Here is a 23,537-nt window from a genome sequence, read left to right on the forward strand (position 1 = left end):
TTCAAACTTGTTTGTAGAGCAAGTTGATTGCTACTATCGCCGCTAGAGGCCACTGCTTTTCATTCATCCCCTCCCTCCCTCCGAACCTGTCATCATCATCTGTCATTGTTTTTGTTGTGTTCGCCGTTCGCTCGAGCTCCGATAGCTTTTATCACTGAGTTTTTCGACTTTAATCCTAAGCTAATTCTGTGAAAATCCTTATTTGCCGCACGGACATATTCTCAGTGAATTCTAATTTATACCTCAAGGCTCATTCATTTCGTCCAAAATCTTTTTGAGTTGTCTGATCAAGCATCTTGAGCGAGGTGCAGCCAAAGTCACATGTGTCTTTGAAATGCTAAAATGCTAGCTTTCAAATCCGCTCTATTATCTCTCATCTGCTACCTCTTAAATTTAAACCTCGTGTCCAGCGCTAGTGGGCCATGTTTTCCTCAAAACAATTGTCAATGTATATTCCCTTCTGGAGCAATTATAGATCTCAGCAAATTTCCCCAAAGGTACGTTACATAACTATTCTGGTTCTGAGCATCATTTTTATCAATCATGATTCCTCATTTGCCAATGGTCAAGAGCTAGATCAGGTGCTTATGTAAAGATTCCCTAAGTAGTTTTTCTGCATAGAACATCTAATCAGTATGGTGGGATGTTTTCAACTCTAGGGTAGCGCATACGCGAGAGAGTTGAAGCTAGAGGGGCCTAAGTAATTCATAATGTTTTTTGATACAAAGTTTAGGGGAAGCAGGAGTGTCGCCAAAAGCTGTTTTGTATCAAGTACTGAAAGAGATATGGAGGTTTGATGATTACATTCCTGCCCGTTTCTTTAGAAGCAGGCCAGGAACGTCCTCAGTGCACCTGCACCGATATGTATCCGTTTGAGGATTAGCATCTTGTGTTGTCCTCAAAGACTATCTAACGGTAACTCATGTGAAATGCGGGTTGCAAAAACTTCTTGACCATGAGTCTGTGCGGGTTGTTATAAATGGGAAAGCCCTGAGAACAATGGTTTGAAGTAAATGGGGAACCCATAAAATCCACGTTTTTGCAAAATCACAGCAATTTACCCTACCCATGAAACCGTAAAAAAGTCATCATCCAAACATTTCTGAGGTAATAGGGATTTTTGAAATGGGGAGGCTGAGAACCTTCTGCATCCCTGGTGAAACCTATCTCTGAATGCAGACAGTGTTATAAATATCTTTAGAGCGTGTTATTGAATACTATAACAACTTGTTTTTTCAGGACGATCACAATTGCCGCTCCAAATACCCAGGTCAAAATAGCCTATTCACCATGTGAAAATGTGCCTGTTGTCATCCCTCCAAGCACAAACATCAGCAATCCATGTGAAAAATGGAGTTTCGGTGAGATCATCAAATTCTCTTATGGGCAGAATGTCAAACGCGTCATCGAATTTTGGCACGCACTGCTGAACTTCTCCTTTTTTAACTTTTCATTTGAATTTCTTTATTATAAATAACTGTTTTATCTTTAAGATCAATCCCTGAAATTTTCATGGAAGTGTGTGCAAAACTTTCAAAGTAAAAGTTGAATTAATCCTAAAATGTCAGTAACTTAGCGCCCAAGCAAAATTGGTTTTTGTTGGGTTCTGTCTGAAAAAGAAACTTAACTTAGCTTCTACATTACGTCTAAAAACTATGACAATTAATCTTATTATAAGATTCTCCAGAAAAAGATGGTTTCCTAGGTAATCGACCCCGAGAAATCCAAATTTCATGGTCCCGAAGCTCCTCTATGTCCCCTTGGGGGGTAAACGGGGGGGCCCAATTTTAAAAATCGGGGCTGCTTTCCGAATTGCAAATTGATTGCATCCAAATCGAGGAGCAGAACACATTTACATCTTGCGTGTTCCTAAGAGTTCTAATTGACCCCCCTTAACGGCAGAAAGTAACCCCCTGAAGAGGGGGGCTTCGCCCCCTCCAAAAATTTCTCGAGATTCCTCTTTGGTCGCAAAATTGACGTCAATTCTCCAGAAAAAGACGGTTTCACCCTAAATGACGGGTAGCGGAGCTTAGGGACCATGAAATTCAGAGTCCTCGGGGTCGATTACCTGGAAAACCGTCTTTTTCTGGAGAATTGACGTCAATTTTGCGACCAAAGAGGAATCTCGAGAAATTTTTGGAGGGGGGCGAAGCCCCCCTCCTCAGGGGGTTACTTTCTGCCGTTCAGGGGGGTCAATTTGAACTCTTGGGAACACGCAAGATGTAAATGTGTTCTGCTCCTCGATTTGGATGCAATCAATTCGCAATTCGGAAAGCAGCCCCGATTTTTAAAATTGGGCCCCCCCGTTTACCCCCCAAGGGGACATAGAGGAGCTTCGGGACCATGAAATTTGGATTTCTCGGGGTCGATTACCTAGGAAACCATCTTTTTCTGGAGAATCTACGTCAATTTTGAGACCAAAGAGAAATTATGGAGGGGGCACTGTCTAATGTAGACTTACCTGGTTTGTCAAAGCAATATTGACTATCAAGTATCAATGTACCAAAACTTACGATACGTGAAGAATGGACATTTGTCAACCATATAGCAGACTTTCAATGCACAGGTCCTTAGATTGTATAAATTCTCAACAATTTTGCACCCTTCAAAATTTTGTGGCCTAGGCTATAGTTTCTATAGCCCTATAGCTAATCTGGCTCCATTACAAAAAATTGATAGTTAAATAGATAACAGTTTTTATTTTATAACAAGAAAACAGTTCGGTATCATCTACAACTAGCAAACGTAACCCCATGGCATACAGGCCGTTAGGGGATTCCTGTGGAGGATTCACTTTCAATTGTTTTTTCTATCATAATTCGCTGCTTCTACGCAAGTACAAATGTGAAGTAAAATCTAACATCTAAAATATGGAAAGACATATTCAAACTTAAAAATTAATTTCTGAAACCAAATAATATCTATACCGCCATGCATCCCTGCTATATCTTGCAATTTCCTTTCAGTGCCCTTCATTTGTAATACCTATGAACTTATTCTCCTGAAAAGACTTTTTTAACCCTTTAATTTTATATCTGATAACACAGGACACCTTAAAATTGATACTAAAGTCTTCAAGGTAAATCTGAGCGACAGATGTACATATATCAGTCAACGGGCTCTTTTTTCAATCTCAAGTCTTAAAGCCAATTTCATCTTGAAGTACTTTATTATTTTTAAGATGAGTCTTGTTGTTCAAGTATTTCCGTTATATTTAAGACGTTTGCAAAAGTGGAATTGAGTCTTTTTCCAGAGTGACACATTACTAGAAATCTTACTTTTCCTGACTTAACATCAATGTGAAAGGAACTTTGCTCCATTGCTCCATCATTTCAACTCAAAACTCTTCTCTTTTTCTTCAGTTTCTCTTCAAATCTTCATAATTTATAAAATACCTCCAACTTGAAATTTTTGGCAGGTTTGCATTTTCAATTCAACTACACAAATAATTGACGGAGGACACAAAGAAGACCTCTTATTTGCATCGACTTTTCAAGAAGATCCAGTCACTGCTACCCTCGACAAAAGTGGATGGTAACTCAATGAATAAAATCATTTTTAAACTGTCCTGTTACCCTCAGATACCCATTGATTGAACGTAACTATATTTATTTCAGGCATAAATTTTACTAGGCACTCCAGGCAAAGACACATGTACACTTTAGCTGTACCTGAATTCAAGTAAAGAACAGAAAATAGAACCTTAGCTGAGAGTGATCTGGCCTCCACACCATTTTCGAATAGAATCAAGAAAAAAACTTCATAGTGCTGACTGAAGAATTCAAAATTAAGATATTAACCCTTTAGTCTGTCGGCATATTTTCGGAACATTTCAGCACAAGAAAGTCCCAAAAATATCAGTCAAAAACAGACCTGTAGCAGTTCCATTCAAAGTCACACACAGTTCACATTCCAAGTCAAATCCATCACAAGTATGAATTAAAATAGAGAAACCTCTAAAACATCAAAAGGATATTTTTAACAAGACCACTCAAAAATTGCTCATAACTTTCATTCGCGTGTAAGAAATTTGGGTCGAATATGTGCTGAGGTATTTTTTTTTATGTCTGGATGAGTGTTTTTAGAGATTTCTTTGTATAATTTAAAAAATTGAAGGGCAAGGTCTCATCCCGTGTAAATGAGAAGTAAGTACTTCACCTTCTAGAACTCAACTTCTAATACGCTTCCTTTTCCTAGATGCTAAAATAGGTAGTGCTTGAGCTCTCTTCTCTGCATGTTAAATTTAAGCCATCCCTAAGTTTCTTTTAATTTTCACATGATTTTATTTTTGTTGCAGGAAAACCATAATCAATATAGATTGTAACAAAGATGCAGGGATTTTAAGCTCCTTGGCTGTTAGTCATTATGATATATCCACAAATACTGTAGTAAGTGCTTTATGAACTCTGTTATGTATTCCTTTAATCTATGAATTTCAAGAAAAGCTGACTCTTGTGTACAGTATCCGCTCAGAAAATAAATGTATCCTCTGAATATAACATCCTCCATTCGTGCATTGTACCTTTATTAAAGTTTGAATTTGTTACATCAAATTCTTAGAGCAAAATCTTAAAACAAAGTGTTGCTCCAACTTCGAAGTGATGACTTTAAGTTAGAACTCGGTCAGGATTTGTCTGAGGCCGGAAAAGTTGGGAAAAAAATGGATTTTATTTCATCTGGCTTGTTTTCCCTCTATCATCATAAGAGTTTACACAAAGCTTACAACAAAGTTCTCGAAAAATTACAAGAGGATTTACTTTCTTTTTTTAAATCAAATTTTCTCTGTCTTTGTTTCCTTCCTTTTCGAGCGCACCAACGTTAAGGAAAACTGAGCTTGTTATTTGTTCATTAGGTATTCAATTGATCACATATTTCAGCAACAAGGCCCTGGTACAGATCATCTCATGAAAGTATACTTAGCTCAAGTCTAAGAAAAAAAATTTCAACAAATTGTTGAAACATAATTGTCAACTTTGCAAGTATATATAACATATAAATGTTTGGCACCAGTGCATTGCTTTTGCTTTCACATAATGGAAAGTTAAAGTTGCAAGGTGTCTTCACGATTAAATTGTATTTTTTAATCACCCCTGAAGAAATAATTAAATGCTTTTCATTGATATTTTACTTTCAGACTATGGATCTGAAGTCAAACGATGTTTGCATCGGTTTCAATGCTACAAGCGGCTACGGATTTTTTTCCTCTTTGCTTATGGTCATCCTCCTGGGATTCACTATTTACTTTGTAGGCGGTGCCATTCTTCTCAAATTCCTTAGAGGTGCCGATGGACTAGAGATGATTCCAAACTATGAATTTTGGCAGAATTTCCCTCAATTGTGCAAGGTATGCTCAAATTTACAGTAAAAATTCATACTTGAATTTCATAATTGATGGACTGAAATGCAATTATACGTTCTCTACTAATACAAAAATGGATTATAACACTTTCAACTTATTTTTTTGAGGTACTGAAGTGCATGTTCTATCAAAGACTCAAATTTATGTGATTTCCTAACCAGACTTCACGAAAAGAGCCCTCCTGAAAAATTGGCTTACAAGACTGAGATCCTTTTTCTTGAAATTTTGGTTGAGTGTCAATGTTAGCAGATAATTTATAGATGTCAGTGTTTGAAAACTGTTCTGAACAATTTTATTTAATTACTTGCATTTTATTTTTTCAGAACTGGTTCAACAAACTACGAGGGCAAGATAGACCTGAGACCTATGAAAACATCTAAATCAGTGAACAAAAATGCATGCTGTCACTTTAGCAATCTACACTTTGAGTTGGGCTGTTTCTTGTCCTCAAATCAACTTTAGCTCACTCACAGCCAGAGATTTGTCACCTTCCGATGGGCGTAAGGGTATTCCTTGTTCCTTTCTAGTCCTTCAGTTCATTTCTCAGTCCCAGCTAAACTTCAAACTAAGCAAGGAAATGGGTTTACAATTTTTCCGAGTAGAAGTTTGAGACTCTATTTTTTTCTAGAAAATTGGAAATTGGTACCTGTTAATTTCACGTATATATTAAGAAAGCCAGTGAGGCATGTCTTTTTAAGCCTGTTCTCCAGATACGCAAATGAGGATTGGAACTTCATTTAATTTACTATAGAGGATAGTGTGTTTTCAAGTTTCGTTTTTAAGTCAAATCATTATGACATTAAGTTAAAACAGGAAACGCCACATGCCAGTGAGTTTAATCTTGCAGTCTTGCATGTGCAGAAGCTCATATTCGAAGATGTATCTACCAAGATTTTTTCTTCGGCTGGCAACTCATTTCATTTCAAGGATGAACTTCTGCTTACGAAATTTATCCGAAACATCGTCCATCTTTCAAAAGTAAGCTATTTCGAATTTTAAAGGAAAGGTTGTGTTTACTGCCATTCTTTATGATCATGACCAGCGTCTGTATGAGGAAGATATTTTTGGTAAAGATCTGGAAAAATTTGTTCTTTTTTAATGGTGTATTAGTCGAACCTTGAGTTTTGTTGGGTTCTCTTGCTTTGGTCCAGTTCTTTATAATTCTATGTGAAGAACTATGTATAGAAGCTGTTACCATCATCAGTTAGGTAGTTTCTAGAAAAAGCGGAATAAGTAAGAAAAAGTATCTATATTTTTCAAAAAAAATAATAGTTAGGTAGTTTTTTTCATAATGTGATTTTAGATTTGTTTTTCTCTGTTTTGGTTTGTTCGCATAGAATCAGTTTGTATCTTCCAAGTTGTATGTGTCAGGTTAAATTTTTAAAATTGGTACTTAAGAAATTTCCATCAGAGAGTATTGATGGCTGAAGTTAGGAAGTATGCATATCTGATTGGGAAGTTGCAAATCTTTGCTCATATTTTAATTTTGTAATGGAACACTAATAAAAAGTCTCGGAATTTGTTTACTTATTTTAAAATATTAATTGAACATTTTAATGAGATACTTAAGTTAGTGTTCTCTTGTAAACATAAAATATAACCGGAGATTTTGAAATTCAGCAATGGAGGCATGCTTCATCCGACTCTAGCCATCAATAAGAAACACATTGTAGAACATATTTTTTGAAAATAATTTTTGATGGTTTGTAAGTTGGTAAATTTTTTGTTGCTCCCCTGATTATTGTTATAATTTTTTTCCCCCCTGAATTTGTATTTATACTTTGTGACAATGGGAGAAAAACGTAGCAAGTCAGCCTCCAGGCCTTCTGCATGTAGAAATTAATTAATTAATTAATTCGTTTTATTTTGTATTTATTGATGCGTCAATCTGAAAATTAAGGTGAAAGGAGAATCAAAGAGAATGTCAATCCTTAGCATTTAAATTTATTTTGTTAGTCAATTTTAAAAATAGCATACCAGATTCTGTTATTTTAGTGACTGCCTACATTATTTTTAGTTGTAAGGGGCAAGGTAGAGCAATCGTATCAGGCTTAATGACTGAAACATATCAAGGAAGGATTTTTTTAATTGCTGTTCATTGGTTAAGCAAACCCGATTTCTCAAATTGGAAGTGATAATTGTTTCCTTCTTGTTTTAACCAGTAACTCCGTCAATATTTGAAGTCATCTGTCATAACCTTTGAAAAGAGCTGCATTTTGTCGTCAATGTATTTTGGCACCATACATTTGAGAATTTGTTGTCCTTCTAAAATTTGGCATCATGGACAGTTACATTTTTGGACAGTTTAATCTGTCCTGGAGAGAAATTTTATGGCTCTGCAAGCGAATCGTTTTCAAACCTTTGCTGCAAAATGGATCCAAGAAAATCCCTGTCATCAATGGAGGAGTTATTGCATGATTTTTAACATCCATCATTAAATTACTTCTAATCTCATCAATGTTCTAGAGTGCCTGCCGTTTTTCTTCAGGTTCCTTTTAATTGATGCAGGCATGTACAGTATATAAATCAATGCGTGGCTTTATCAAAGACAACAACATTTTATCAAATCAATTTTTCATCAGACCCCCTTAGCCTGCCTTAGACTTTAGAAACAAAACAAAATATATAATAGAAGTAACTTAAATTTAAGCTCAAAGCACTAAAGTTTAACACCAAAATTTATTGATCCCATTTTTATTAATTTTCAACGTTGTATTACTCTCAGTTCATGATTAGAAAATAATTTATTATCTTAATTTTACCCTCTCTGGTCACGAGTTCGTACCCAAACATTTTACTTTCAACCTTTTTGTCACCAGTCTAGATTCTGTGTGCATATGGCGCACAACCAAAGTCATGCAAACAAATGGGAGTGCACTTTTTTAGGAAGTGTTTGAAGTTGTAGTTCAGGTCCTCCTCGATAGACAGAGCTGCAAATTTGAATGCTTCTGAGTGAAGGCTGCTGAGTAATGGCGGAGATGCTGCAGGAAGAATACGATTTTGCTGAATGTAAAATGAGAGGGTTAATATATGGTTCTCAATTCTCTTGCTTTCCAGAGCCTGTACAATTAAGTATTATCTACCTTAATCCAGTAAAATGTACATTGAGCCCTAGTTCTTCATTTAGTTTTTTCTCCTTTAAGTCACTTTGTTAATATTTGTTGTTAATTATGTTTGTATATTCTATTGTTAATTTTGTGTAAGTTCAACTGTAAATATGTTTTTTGTCCAAACTACTCAAAAGAATTGAATCAACACAAAAGCTACACTCTTCATACCCTCCTATTCATTCAACACACGATTAACAGCCTTAAAAGTTAAAATAAGTCTGTGGTATTTACAGAATCTGACGAAAATTTTAGTTTTTAGTTCTTGTGACAAACATGCAGAAATCAGACTAAAATTAATTTAGATGCCTCAGCTATCAAAGAGTAGTGATGATAGCTTTACAATAGCTAAAAAATTGAACCAAAAAGGCTGTGTATTTTGGATAAAAAAACATGTATTTTTTTAAAAAAAAAATTAAAAAAAACTTAGGTTTAAAGAGCTCTTCCTGGATCACTAAAATACTTTAATCAACTTTCTCTAAGTCAGACTCTAACTACTACCACCTAACTTCTTCTAGATATGGTTTGTTCCTGCTTAACATTTGTAAATTAAAGTGAGTTGTATAAGTACTTCAAAAAATTACGGCAGAGCAGAATTTAAAAGTGACCACATTACATGGTGAATTTAATAGCTTTCTACAGCCTAATCTTCAGGAAACAAGTTTCTAGAACACTTGTTTGTCTATTTCAAGTACATAACACCCTTACCTATAGTCTAAATCTTTTGAACTTGATTTTAATACAACGGACCATTAGATAGGGTAAGGAGTTAAACAAGACATGGGCCATTACTGAAACACGTAATGCTGAAAATTAGATTTGACCGACATTATTTCTAGTTTCTCCGTGAGCAGAAAGTTTGAATTAACTGTGTCTAAAGTAAATTATAAACAAAAATTTGAAATGTTTTTACCCAGTGCCTTACTCTAATTATTTATTTGCTTCAAGTGGAATTTTTTATTTGTTGAGAAATATCTGAGAAGTCAATAGTCTGTTTGAAAAGACTAGTCTCAAGCAAACCATGGTCTAAGCTCTCAGTTTAACTTTCAAAACTGCTATGAATATAAGATATCTAAAATCCTTCTATCACATAGGTTTCCTCTCACAGAACTTTATTGGAATTGATGCAAAATTCGAATGGAATAGATAGATATTTTAAGGATGCGATATATTTAAGACTTCATGATCTTTAAACATGGGTTAGAAGGTGCAGAATGTTTTAAACTTTCAAGTGTTCATACATCCGCCCGCCGGCTTTCCAAATTTTTCTCATGGTTTCCCTCAGAATTTCCCACCAATTACATAAGTGGCGATCTTTTTCTGTTTTTCCCCTTGATTTTCGACTTTTGACGCTTTAAAAGTTTCCCTCCTTTCACATTTTTAAGGCCTCTTCAAATTTTCTTATGCCTGTCTGAGCCCTGAACTGGGTATTCTCTGTACCCCTGCATGGTGGATCAAGTTTGGAAGTTTTAAAGTTCTGTCCCTTTTTAAAGAGGGAATTTTTGACAATCCACAGGAAAAGATACCTTAGTCTACAGAGGTAAACTGTTTAAGAGAGTACATAATATGCGTCCTGATAAGTCAAAAAATTAAATCTTAAGATTTTGAATAAGTCTCTTTAGTATACCAAATTGCTAGTTACAACTAGTTTTGTACATATTTGTGCCAATAAAGGGCAAACAGTGGCATTGCGATCCTCACTATTTCATACCTTCAGTATGGCAGATTTTAAATAGTCTGTTCTTAAAATTTAATCTGAATTGAAAACTTCTGACCCCAAATATTCCACTGTAGTCTGACATTTTTTGTCCTCAAATGTGTGTAAGATACTCCTCTCTCTGCAGAATCAATAATGCAATTTTCTGTTTTTGTAGAATAAGGTCTACCTATTTTCGGTGGATTGTTGAGTTCAATCTAATTTTTTGGCTTTTCATAAGATTTCTTGCCTGTTATTACGTACATAGTACATACCCATTGTAATAATTGGTCAGAAATTAGTCTTTAAAAATCGGTGAAAATTCATAAAGTCTCCTCTGAAGACACTGTCCTGTTTAACTTTTTCTCTACAAAGATGGGCCTTTGTAAAATGGTTGTCAGTGGTTAAGGATTATGTTTGTGCCTCACTCCTCCCACCATAGCTAAAAAACTATTTTTGGATTGCGTTGTATTTTTTCATGCATATCGTTTGTAATTATCTGTGAAAATTTTCTGTGAGTGTAAGACTGAATTCCAATAGCCCTACTTTTGTACCGTTTTGTCAATATTTATCGCTGTCTTTAAACTAAACTTTGAATTTGCCGCACACTTTTTGCTGAATTATCATCCTTCCAATAACTTTTTCGAGGAATCATCTTAATGTCTTATAAAATCCACGAAACATGGACATATATATAATTATTTTCAACAGTAAACCCTTTGATTTCTAAGTGCAACCTCCTGTTCAAAAAATAAAATTGAAAAAAAAAGCTCTCTGTTCTCTTATTATTCCATTGAATTCATTCAGATGTAGGAGACACTCCTAAAGAAGTTTCCTACTATGACTGATAATGAAAGGAAGCAAAGCTATATCTGCATAAAATTATTACAAGTAGAGAAAAAGTCCAATTTGCTTCTAAATGTTTTTATTGAATTGTTCAAATCAAATTGAGAACTCTCAGTAGAGAAATCGGAACTAATTATCTTTTATTACACAGGAAAAAAATCATCTTTTAAAACTGAAAGCATGTATTTTGATTACATATGAGTGTTCTTACGCATTGACATATTGTTGTAGGTATTAATTTTTGAAAGGTGGGCAGATATAGTGCCCAACATGAAACAAGTTACGAATTTCATGGACATTCTATTAACAACAATAATAATAGCAAGACGTGAATAGCCACAATTTACGAATTCCTCGACTAAAACCTTTAAACTTATACACTACACTGCTTCACAGAAGCCTGGTATTTTTCTTAAAATTCGGAAAAGTTTGCCCGTAAAATAGAGCATGGGATGTCTGGGTTCTGGTTTCTTATAACTTATCATTTCTTTGAGTGAGTTTCTTAAAGTTGCCGGGAACGGCACAACATCAAACATTATTGCAGAGCCGCTCCAAAGTACAGCTGTAACTAACATGAAAAGTGCAACCGTCTTCGCTAATTCGTAAGCAACCACAACGATGATTTTTAAATCTGTGGAACATTAAGACAAAATTTAATTTCGAATCGCTAGAGAATTGTAGTTCAGGCGCCTGGTAAAGTTCGCTGAATTTCGGGTACACTTTTTTTTCTTTACAAAAAAATTCACATGATGTTTATTGGGTTGCTGGATCCAAATTTGAAGTTTTCTTACACTTTATCTGATGAGCTATTTTCAAAAAATTGCCCTAACAGGCGATTTTGTCACCGGCCCTCTCTCGTCAGAGGAGCAGGGCCGGATTAAGGGGGTGGCCTCATGGGCCGCGGCCCATAGCGGCAAATCTAGGGGGCGGCAAATTTTGCAATTTTTTTAAATGTAGGTATAAAAAAAAAATCGGATTTAGAAAAAAAAAATTACAAACGAGAAAAGGCTACATACAAAATCTCTCATTTCCTGAGAGTGTAGTAATTTCTAATTTTGTCGTCTTTCAGTGATACAAGAGACAGCGCCTTTAATTAGTCGAGTTATGCGAGAAACCAAACACACAATTTGGCCTGGAACGGCGCGACTTAGGGAGAAATGATGAAGAGGACTTGAGAAGAAAAGGAGAAGCCCTCGGCGCGACAATCGGCATGTAACACAAATTAGCGCCTACAAGACTGCACGAATACTTCACGCATTGCATCAAACACAGTGCGGTTATTGTGGTCAGCGTGAAACGGATAGCGCCTACAAGAATGCATGAATACTTCACGCATCGCGCCAAACACGGTGCGGTCAGCGAAAAACGCATAGCGCCTACAAGACTGCGTGAATACTTCACGCATTGCATCAAGCACGGTGCGGTTATTGTGGTCAGTGTGAAACGGATAGCGCCTACAAGAATGCATGAATACTTCACGCATTGCGCCAAACACGGTGCGGTCAGCGAAAAACACATAGCGCCTACAAGACTGCGTGAATACTTCACGCATTGCGCCAAACACGGTGCGGTCGGCGCGGCGCGGCGGCGAAACTAAAGACCATTAAACTAAATTTTGTTTTTGTTCTTTCATAATTTTTTCGTTCATTTCTTATGAATGGAAGGCCATGTCCATTAGAGATAGGTTTACGAAACTTGACTTTCGCGCAAAGTTCCGTGATTTTTGCTAATAGTGTTGACAGGGCTTTCCCAAAAAATGTGTTCAACACGAGTAAACGTGACTTATGCACCCCTCCCCCGCTGGCACGTTCACTTGATGGTTTTTATTGATGATTCAAAACTAATGAGAAGGGGGCGGCAAAATACAGGCGGCCCATGGGCGGCAAGTAGGGAAATCCGGCCCTGCAGAGGAGGGGGGGGGGGGGGCTTCAGGATGAAACTGGCTGCGGCTTCCTTGAATTTTTAGCTAAAGCAAGTTTTAGAAGCCAAATTATTTTTCTCCCTCCCTTCGTGTCTCTATCCTCCCATCGCCGAGCCCAAACCGATCGAGTAATCTTCCGCAAAAAATTGAGTGACATTCGAAAGGAACAGATGGTCTGCGCGCCAGACTCGTTTTCACCATCTACTTTTTTAGGAGGGGGGATTCAGGGTTAGCGTTGCGTAGGTAGTTTTTTGGGGGGATGGAGAGAGACCCCGCACAGCGCGATGTTGCGAAGCACGAGGGGATCGGCCGGGGGGAGGGGGGAGGAGTTCAAAACCCCGCTAGTTTAGGTAACTTTACGTGATTTAGGGATATTCCCCTTGGATCGATTCGCCCACAATTTCGAGGGAACGCCGGTGGTTTACATTTGTTTTTATCATTATCTTCATTAAATGTATCTCATGAGCAATGTGCTTAGAATAACAGATCTAGGAAACGAAATTTTTCGTTATTGATTTTCCTGGCGGAAAAAGAAGTGAAAACTGTGTGATCAATTTCCATGAACACTCCTGCAATTTCTCCCTCAGTTTTAAGTAGTTCGAAACACGTGATATCCAAAATCTAAGCACAGATTCGGATTCCTCGTCAAAAATCATCGATATATCATGTATCTTCCGTTACCGCATATCGGTCCAACATGGCAACATGGGTGGGTAATGACTGGGTGAGTGGGTCAGCAGAAGAGTAAGAAGAATTTATCTTCACAGAAATTCTGCGGGACGATTAGGCGCCTGGCGCTAGGACAGATTCATAGAAACTGGCGGCATGGATAAAGGGCTGAAGGCTGAAGGTCGAGCTCGGAAGATGGGGTGGCGAGAACCCATCGGGCCTTGTTGCCATGTTGGACTGAAATCAGTAAGCTTGTACGTTTAGAATCTTTCCTTCATGCTACAGTAACGTATGCTACATGAAATCTCTTCGATTTTCAGCAAGGAATTCGAACTTGATCTTAGATTTTGGATAAAACGCGTTTTAATCTATTTGACATTGTACGGATTGGAGGAGAAATTACGGAACTGTTTATAAATATTGATCATGCAGTAGTTTTTTTTTTTCTTTTTCTTTTTTTTTACCAGGACAAAATGCAAAATTTCGTTTCTTGGTTTTGCTAATCTAAACAACTTGCTCATGGAGTATAATGAAATAAACCCCCTATACTAAATTAGGTACCTTGATACTGCGGACGAATCGCTCAATGGGCTTATCTCTAAATTACGCAACGTCAAATTTGCAGGATTATAGCCTCTCTCCTTCAGCCGATCCCCTTGTACTCCTCAACGCTGTGCAGGATCTCCTTCCACCTCCCCCCCCCCCCAAAAAAAAATAACAAAAACTACGCAACGCTAATCTTGAATATCCTCCCTAAAAAAAATCCAGATGGTGAAAACGAGTCTGGCGTATGGAGCGTCTGTCCCGTCAGACTCGGGAAGTCAGGTGATGCCGTATTCCGGTAAATTATTCAGCATCTTTTTTCAGTGTAAGCCAATTTCAATGCCAAAAAAAGGGGGGAAAATCCTCGGCAACGACATCTTTGGTTTTGACCAGTCAATGCATGTTCTTAGCCTGGACATGGTGGAAGTGACGAAACTATACTGCGCGCAACTATTTGAGCTCCCAAGGTGCTCACGTTGCCATCGCGGTTATTGAAGGCGAATTCGACAGAATGTGAGACACGCAGTAAAGCTAGTAAGAGATAAGTGGGTGTGATAGCTCGTGAGATGAATCTTTGAAACATATCAACAGTGAAATTCTCAAACAACATGGGTATCGTGATTTGCGGCGTTGCACTTATTGTCTTTCTTTGTATGTAATTTTAATCGACACTTCATTCAGCAACGTTTTCGGATTTTTATATGAGAATATTCTGAGAAAATTCCTTGGAATGAATTTGATCTGTTCTCCGTTGAAAAATACATAAATAAACAAATGAGGAGAGGTATCGAAACTCGGCGATTAAGGGACGTCGACGGTGTACGTCCCCAACCACGCAGGGCCGGATTAAGGGGGTGGCCACGTGGACCAAGGCTCATGGCGGCAAATTTTGCAATATTTTTGAATGTAGGTATGAAAAAAAGAGAGAAAAAAATCGGATTCAGAAAATGAATTACAACGAGAAAAGGCGAAAAAATCTCTCATTTTTTGAGAGTAATAGTATGGTAATTTCTGATTTGTCGTCTTTCGGTGATACAAGAGACAGCACCTTTAATTAGTCGAGTTAAGAGAGAAACCAAACTCGCAATTAGACCTGGGGCGGAGCGGCGCAGAGATCAATGATGGCGAGGACTGAGTTGAAAAGGAGAAGCCCTCGTCGCGGTCGTCGGCATGAAACGCATAGCGCCTACAAGACTGCATGAATACTTCACGCATTGCGTCCAACACATGGCGGTCAGTAGCAGTCGGCTTGAAACGCATAGCGCCTACAAGACTGCATGAATACGTCACGCATTGCCCCCAACGCAGTGCGGTCGGAGCGGCGACGGAAGTTAAAATTATTAACCACATTTATGCTTATTCTTTCATAATTTTTTCGTTCGTTTGTTATAAATGGAAGGCCTTGTCCAAACAGGGATGGGTTTACGGAACTGAACTTTCGCGCAAAGTTCCGTGAACTTTTGTTAGTGTTGACAGGGCTTTCTCAAAAAATGTGCCCAACACGAGTAAACGCGTCTCATACACCCCTTCCCCATCGGCACGTTCACTCGATGGTTTTTATAGATCGTATTCGATGGATCACACAGGTGAGATTATATTGATATCGATTGGTTCAATATGTAACAAGGTGGAGAAATGGTGCTGGGTCCACACCATTTCGCGGGAGAAACGAAGCCGAGAAGTGCCACGTTAATATTCCAATGCAAAATGCCTGAGCTAAACACTCTCCCCTCTCAGTTTTGTACTGGTACTCATTAAAGTTAAAAAAAATTATTTTTTACTCTAATTATAATTTTTGGAACTTCTCGGCTTCGTTTTCCCCGCGAAATGGTGTGGACCCAGCACCATTTCTCCGCCTTGTTACTTACAGTATTCGGGTCACTTCTTGGTGTTATTTTCTCATTCGGTTCAATATGTAAACACAACCTCAAAAGTCAAGAAGTCGAACCATTCTTGCGTAAGAGTAGCTCTCACAGCGCTCTCTGGTGCTCTGCGACGCCTAACCGCCACAACTCATAGGTCCTCCCACAATCCATCAGGGAGTTGGCACTCCCTCATCTCATCCAAATCCCGCTATCGCCACCCTTTCACCGGGCGTCCTCTTCGCCATGTACCATCCTTACTCACATGAAAACTTACTTTGGAATCGTGTGCGACTTTTCAACACTGAAGTTGCCTCTTTCGTCGAGGCGTTTCTCTCTTGGAGGTGATCCCCGTCTGCGCAATCCTTGATGGGTCGCCTGCGGAGCGGCGAGTCGTAATATTGTTTCTCCTTCCCAGCTGCACTTCCGAAAGAGGATATCGAAGAATTTGAGTTCCGCAACCATGCTCCCTCTTCGTATTCTCGGTAACCGCCGTTCCCAGGATGCCTCTCATCCGACTCAGCGCATGGCATCGAAGATATCGGACCCATCGGTGAACCGCCGAATGCCCTCCCAGGTGTCTGATTAGCCTCGCTAGACTTTCTCTGGTTGTCGATCGAGAACGATGGATTCGGCTCCGAGAAGTTTGAATGCTGCTCTCTGAGAGTAAAGGAAAGGAAATAAAGGAAATTGAAAACATGGACGGAGCTGAGAATTTTTTGGGAAATCCTAGTAAGAGAAAACGGGGGGGGGGGGGGACTCCAATAGCTCCAAAATGGGTTTTAATGAGCACCTCCGGGAATATTTTGAAAATTGAGACGTATGTGGAGCAATAAAATTGACCCAAGATCCGATGGAAATACATGTCTAAAGATAACAGAAATGTCGCATGCCTATTTTGCAAAGGAGGAGTATCGATAAAGGCCATTTTTGGACCTACCCTGAACTCCTTTAATTCCACGATTTTTTCTCTGTTGAAGGTCTATACCCACTGTGCGGAATGCGCCATGATTTGGTCGTTTCGAAGTATTTACGGGTTTAGCAGTGACCTAAACATGGGTATGTAGTCAAACAGTCAAATAGTTAGTACAAGGTCAATATTTTTCATAAATAAAACAATTTTCTTTGCACCCAGTCTAGAGAACCAGAAGAAAAACATATTATTAAATAGAAAAATGGTGCCATGAGGTAAGTATTTCGTACCAAACGATTTATGCATGATCTAAAGAATATCCGGAGCAAACAGAGAGAGAAATAAAGTCTTAGCGGGATACAATTATTTTAACTTTCTGGTAACTCAAATTGCCTATCCATCAAATGAAGGCGCACACAATATCACGCCCGGAATTTCTCTATTTCAAAGGAGTTCTATTCTTCCGCTGGAGATGTATCCTAACAAACCATAAAAGAGAGGGTCAAATGAAGGAGATAGGATGAAATAATAAAAATGTAAACGGTCAACTTATATCTCTGATGAGAACATTTGGATACGGGGTTTTGTAAATTGAATCATATCCTCAATCAGTAGTGCGGCTCAAATTCATATCGAATATTTCCCCTCTTAAAGTTGGTGGATCGCGTTGATATTACCGGTTTGAGAGCTGATACTGCTGCGCGCATTTTCTGGACCTCGATTTGTAATAGATTAATGTTATTTAGTGTATTTTCGAAGGAATACATTATTTTTTCTCTTCAACTATATTGTGAGTTTACCGTGTATGTGCAAAAGCTGGCCCATCGAAAATCCGTTATGGAGCACCCGAGATTGACTTTTGCCTGACCCGATTACGTTTTTTGGCAGTTAAGTTGGGATCTCTAAAATATTTTGTTCTCAATCCTAGCAAGCAGAAACACGCATGGCTTACCTGAAAGAATAATTTGGAGGTTGAATTCTCGACTTCACAGGTGAGCCTCGGTTCAGTGCGGTTCTCTTGGCTTGATAAAAAGTTTGGTCCCTTGGTGCTGACTTTATCGCATTCATAAGTCCACTTGATGTCATATTTCTGGAAAAATTAGACAATTATTGCAATGGTTATCTTATTCCCTCCGACAAAACTCATGGGCTCACGTAAAGTTGAATAATTCCGCCAAAATTTTTTGACCATACACCTCCGCCAATTTTGGCAAGGGAGAAATGATCGGGAAACATATAAAAAAATTCATTGTGTTCCTCTTTTTTCTCCGACTGAGGGTATTCGGTTCGGTTTCGGGATGCCAGTGGCGTGGCGTGATTTGCGATGAATTGATTGATCTGTCATTTAAGCCCATGGAAAAGGATCGACAAACAGAGTGTTCTCACCGAACACCTCAATAATCGATTCTTTATCATAGCTTCAGATGGGGAAATATCGATTATCGACCATTCACGCTTCGCCAATGTGGCGTATACCATCAGCCAGTCAAAGGTGACTCTTTTCATCGCCTCAGAAGTTAGAGGCGCTGCGCTACGGAGCCCATCGATGGCTGAAGTGCGAAACTACGTGTGTCCATTTCGATGTTTCAAAATCTCTGCTCCCATTTTATTTTTTCAAAGTGAGACAAGTCAACTAAGTATGTAACTTGAACTCTCTACGGAATATCGACGGTGTCTGTCGGTTATCACATACTCGGTTTGCGACGTCGCAGACTTCTTGTCATCCTTTTTTTTTTTAACGAAAAACTACTCAACGGCAATTCTTAAAAACTGCCGTGATTTTTCTTCTCTGTGCGAAGAAAAGTCTGCAAAAACTTCAAGGAATGATGCCAATTTGCTCTCCTTTAAAAAATAACATACAGGCTGATATTTTCAGACACCGCAAACGAGATATGTGGTTGCGGACTTTCGCCGTCGATATTCTGCCAATAAAGAAGGAAATTCGAGGAAGTTTTCAAAAACTTAAGTTGACTAGTTTTCAAATGAAAAAATAAAGTATGACAAAAAGTCAAAAACGTTGTATAAACGGAGATGCGTTGTTTCGGACTTTGGTCATGATTCAAATCATGACTCTTGTTAACTTTCCAATTTTTCTTCCGGGAAACTTACGTAATTTGTGGGCGACTTTCAGTTGCTTGTTTTTGGGCGTATGACCCATAAAGGGGTCGTGACAAAAGGCTCTCAGGGGTTTTAGGGCCAGAGTTCGATGATCCGCCTCCTGCCATGGTCATGCTGTTTTTTAACCCTCTCGTCCCTGGTGCGCCGGAATTTCTAGCGTAACTGAAAAAAAAAGGTTTTGCAAACTACGTTTTGAATACGATTACAAAACGGGGAAAGATTACATTATCGCTATGTCACTTCGCCTTCAATTTCAGCACAGGCAACATTAGCTCCCACGAGGTTGAATAGTGGTATTATCCTCCTTATAATACTTAGACGGTATCCGTGGGCGAATTCGTTTTAGACACGATAATATAAGAAGAATATGAAAAGAGATATGAGAGGAAGAAGGAGAGAAGAAAAATCTGGAGAAGAAGAAGGAAAGAGAGAGAATAAAAGAAAAAGGAAAGAAGAAGAAAAGAGAGGAAAGAAGACGACGAATAGTGAAATTATAGAAATTAGTTTAATTATAGTTTGTGGCGAAGCATCTAGACCCCTAACTTCTGCAACTGGCTTCTCGCTGGCTGAAAAAAAGAGTCAGGACTTCATTCTTGCGGAGGGGGATGAGGGTTTTCTTGAGGGAATAATCTACCCACTGTGCCCATACATAAAAGATTCCTGGCTCCACTACCAAGCTCATATAACATGGAAAGAAAAAGTAAACCGAATACTTATTCTTATTATTGTGTTAACGACCCCCCCCCCCCAAAAAAAAAAATGATAAAAGTTTATAACCGCTGGTATGTTTTTTTTTCTTTTAAATTAAAAATGCATCCTTACATGAACTGATTTAGACGGTGGATGGGACGGGGGTTCTTTCGGTTCGCTTCACTCATTTCGTCGCCTAATATAGAGGACAGACAGAAAAATAACAAAATGTGCGATCATAAAAATAATTTAAAAATGCGTTACAAGTAGTTATAAAATAATTTCTATTCAGTCGAATTGATGGGCAATTCTACAAAAACTGTCCAATTCCCGTCATGATTGTTATATTTATAAAATGTGTGATAAAACGTTTCACATCTCACCAAATGTGATGGAAAATGAGTGTTTTCAACGAATTATAACCATGACAATTGTGAAAGCTGATGGGTTAAGCTTCATTTTCAGCTTTTACTGCTTAAAATGTCACGACCGTCGCTGTCATGATTAGTAGGTTGCAATGTTTACAACCACATAACTTTTTTTTGGTCTGATAAATTTTTCTGACTTTTCTATTAATTTTATCAAAAATACTTGCAGTTGAATAAACAATGCATTTGATTACGAAAAAAATTTGTCATCCACCCAAAATATTTCAAAAACATGCTGTCATTAAGTTTCATGTCACGACCGTCTCAGGTGTTTTTGCTTGTGAAAACGGTCGCAAGAAGCAGTTAAATCGTTGCGAAAGTGATTTGAAAGTGTACAAGTGAAATGAAGTGTTCCCATGGTTTAAAATTAGAGAACATTTGCTATTTTATGATGAACATATACACTGGGTCACTATTTTTCGTCGTTTCACTTCCTCATAGGACCTGACAGTATGTATATATTAAAAAAACCTGCATATTTGACTATTTTACTCTTTCTGATGGACCAAAATAATTGATGTGACGGTCGTGACATCCGGGATCTATTTTTAAAACAATTTCTCATAAAAAAAAAGAAATGCTTGATAAAAAAAGATATAGAATTTTTAAGCCTGATACAATGCAGAACTAAGAAAAAAATTCTCAATCTAAAATAAAATAGTTGAATTTTTAGTTTTTGGGAGGTCAAATTGGCCAGTTTTCGTAGAATTACCCTGATATAGGTGAGGAAAGGTAGGCCCGCAGGCATGCTTAAAAAAGGTGGGATCTCGATTCAAAGATGGAGGATTTTGCGATTGCATTAGTGGAGATTTAGAGGTTGTGGTGATAAGGAATAAACTTATGACTGACGCAGGTACACCAAAAAACAAAGAAACAAAACAAAAATGAAGCATCTGATAGGTCACGTGAATGGATGAATGTAACTGTCTCAGAAAATAGCTTAGTGATGAGATAAGTGGCTAGAACTAAGACAAATTGGTGATTAAGAAGGCAATGACTACTGACTGTCGTTGATGGAATAATGAGCTCATGGTATGTAATGAGCTATCCAATTATGTCATTATTAAATTACAAAGGTCGCAACTAAGTCAATTAAAAGGTTTTTTTTCTATAAAACAGAGAAATTGCTTACCTTTGATATTTTCACACACTTTTCCACCGTCAAAGCTTCTGGAGATTTTAGGTTTGAGAGCTATTCTTTCATAAGCTTTGTTCATAGCATATCTGTAAAATAATAACAGTAAGGCACTGAGTGTCAGCCAAGGAATCAGTACTCACAAATAGTTTAAAAATTCCTTCTTAAAACTACCTTAAATTTTAAATTGTGTCTTACACCAATACCAAACACAAAGAAACAACTCAGTTTGTCGCGACTCCTCCAAGAGGCTGACAAAATTCAAATCGACTCCAGTCAGCTGTTATCGTTTGCAGGTGTAACTTTTCTGTAACGTAATACTTCCCTATTTTTTTACTTTTCGCTTGAAGAAATCACCTCAATAGACCGTATTCGATAACGGTTCGATGTATCGTTTGGTTCAAAACAATAGAACATAACCTCAAACCAAACTGTAAGGATTTTAATTGGAAAAGCTGAAAATGAGAAATTTCCTGACAATTTCACTTTGCATTGGCATTTGGTACTCAAAAGAATAAAAAATCTGTTTCAAAAGATCCGTTCTCTCAGATTTCTGAATTTACTTTTGAGGCTATATTTATGTTTTGAACCAATCGATATCGATACAATCTCACCCGTTTGATGTATCGAATACGATCTATATATGATTCCGTTAGTCCAACCCTCCGGGTCAAAATTCGGCGGGGACCGCTGGGCCGATCCGGGCGCGGGCTTGACCGTCCCAGTCCCCCGATCACCGGACCGGTGAAAGGAAGGGCTCGCGTGTAGGGCCCCGCGCATCTTGCGTCCTTCGAAAGATCGGATTAGTTTTTCCCGGTGGATTTTTTTCCGATCAGCTGATGACTCTGCTGTCCGAAAAAAAATCGAGACGTTTATCGTCATGGCAATCATTGCCGTGGGTGAAGGATCTACGGCGGAAGCGTAGTGTATTGTCACACCGACCGCGCCGCACAATGGATCGAGTCAAAAAGAGATGTCGGACAAAATTTGTAAACTTTAAACGCGTATAACTTCGTTTATACAAAACTTTGAGGCTCTAAAAGTGGCTCCATAGATTTTCTCGTAAAATTTTCTTCAAGAAGCACCCCTTAAAGTTTAAAATGTGACGAAATAAACATTAAAATTTGCAGTTTTAGTCTGAAATTTCATGTCCGACCTCTCCGATTGACTCGATCCACTGTGCGCCGCTTGCGCTTGCTTTGCGTGTGTATATAGGTTCCAGGGGCCCCGCATAACCGTATGTGAGCTGGGCACGGGGCCTCTTCCTCTATCAATGACGTCATTCTTCTATCGGATTGAGCGTAATAGATGAAAGAGATACGTTGCGGTAAGTAATTCAGAATAATGGGCCACTAGACGAGGTTTGACCTGGAAATAAACGTCACTTGTCTTATTTTCCAAATTTTAAATTTGTTTTATAACAAAAATTTAAGGTAACAAAATTTCAAAAACTATTCACACAACGGGAAGTTCAGATATCAACTTTTGAACGGAATATTAATAAATCGATGACCAAAATGCAAAATGCCATGTACCTTCTTTTACCATGTTGCAGACGGTTTATTTTATTTTGTCTTATGAAAACTACTTAACGTAACTTGTTTAAAACTATCACAATTTTTCTTCCCCTTCAGCAGAATATACATATTTCATGCTATAAAGTTAGCTTCTTGCTCATTTGAAAAGTGAGATAACAAAAAGCGGGGGAAAATTTTGCAGGAAAATTTCCATAATTCTTCGATCCTAGGATTGCAGACTCGCGGTGTACACTGGTCGGATATTGTGAACAACGCGGGCAGTGAAAGTGAAACACCAAGAAGAAACGAGGATTTCATCGCTTGACGTCGAGCGACCGAAATCCTATAATCCTAGATTAACTCCCAACCATGATAATAACGTTTTTAATGGATACATTCAAACTTTGGACCGCTCATGGAAGAAAGAATAATTTACTTTGGTTATATTGCACGCTAGACGTCCCAGTGACAGTCTCAGCAATATGAAAATATGGTCACCTCAATCCTGACGCTTTGGCTCAGCTATAGCAAGCTGTGCACACTTTGAACAACACTGGGTGGGAGAGAAACAAAGCTCAATTGAGTGGTCTGCTGAAGCCGTTGTAGTACGCGATTTGACACGCGTTGATAAATGGTTTTTTTTTATGACCGGGCAATTCAAATTTCTAGGAATCAATGTACGATAAAAACGTTAATATCTTATCTAAGAGTTGATTTCAGTAGTTTTTGTTGC

The 23,537-nt window shown here is 38.1% G+C and overlaps 2 protein-coding genes across 5 annotated transcripts; one reads left to right on the forward strand and one right to left on the reverse strand.

The window, feature by feature from the left end:
• Positions 1 to 118: 118 nt before the first annotated feature.
• Positions 119 to 10,843, forward strand: LOC109044010 (uncharacterized). The gene is made up of 6 exons (XM_019061460.2): positions 119 to 497; positions 1,240 to 1,361; positions 3,419 to 3,534; positions 4,298 to 4,388; positions 5,135 to 5,344; positions 5,683 to 10,843. The coding sequence occupies exons 2-6, from the start codon at positions 1,299 to 1,301 to the stop codon at positions 5,737 to 5,739; spliced, it is 537 nt and encodes a 178-aa protein (XP_018917005.2). The 5' UTR covers positions 119 to 497; positions 1,240 to 1,298; the 3' UTR covers positions 5,740 to 10,843.
• Positions 10,844 to 11,070: 227 nt separating this feature from the next.
• Positions 11,071 to 21,551, reverse strand: LOC109044008 (uncharacterized). Of its 4 annotated transcripts, none has more exons than XM_019061456.2 (6): positions 21,285 to 21,551; positions 19,857 to 19,920; positions 19,026 to 19,196; positions 17,869 to 18,006; positions 16,281 to 16,663; positions 11,071 to 11,639 (listed from the first exon to the last, which is right to left on the reverse strand). In XM_019061456.2, exons 1-6 carry the CDS (start codon positions 21,367 to 21,369, stop codon positions 11,389 to 11,391), a joined length of 1,092 nt encoding a protein of 363 aa, XP_018917001.2. In that variant the 5' UTR covers positions 21,370 to 21,551; the 3' UTR covers positions 11,071 to 11,388. The 4 variants fall into 4 exon arrangements, with proteins under 4 accessions (XP_018917001.2, XP_018917002.2, XP_018917003.2 ...); XM_019061457.2 differs by lacking the exon at positions 21,285 to 21,551 and adding an exon at positions 20,865 to 21,006; XM_019061458.2 differs by lacking the exon at positions 19,857 to 19,920 and having other exon boundaries at positions 21,285 to 21,548.
• Positions 21,552 to 23,537: the final 1,986 nt, after the last annotated feature.

Source organism: Bemisia tabaci, chromosome 1 (assembly GCF_918797505.1).
Source record: "Bemisia tabaci chromosome 1, PGI_BMITA_v3".
NCBI classification, from domain to species: domain Eukaryota; kingdom Metazoa; phylum Arthropoda; class Insecta; order Hemiptera; family Aleyrodidae; genus Bemisia; species Bemisia tabaci.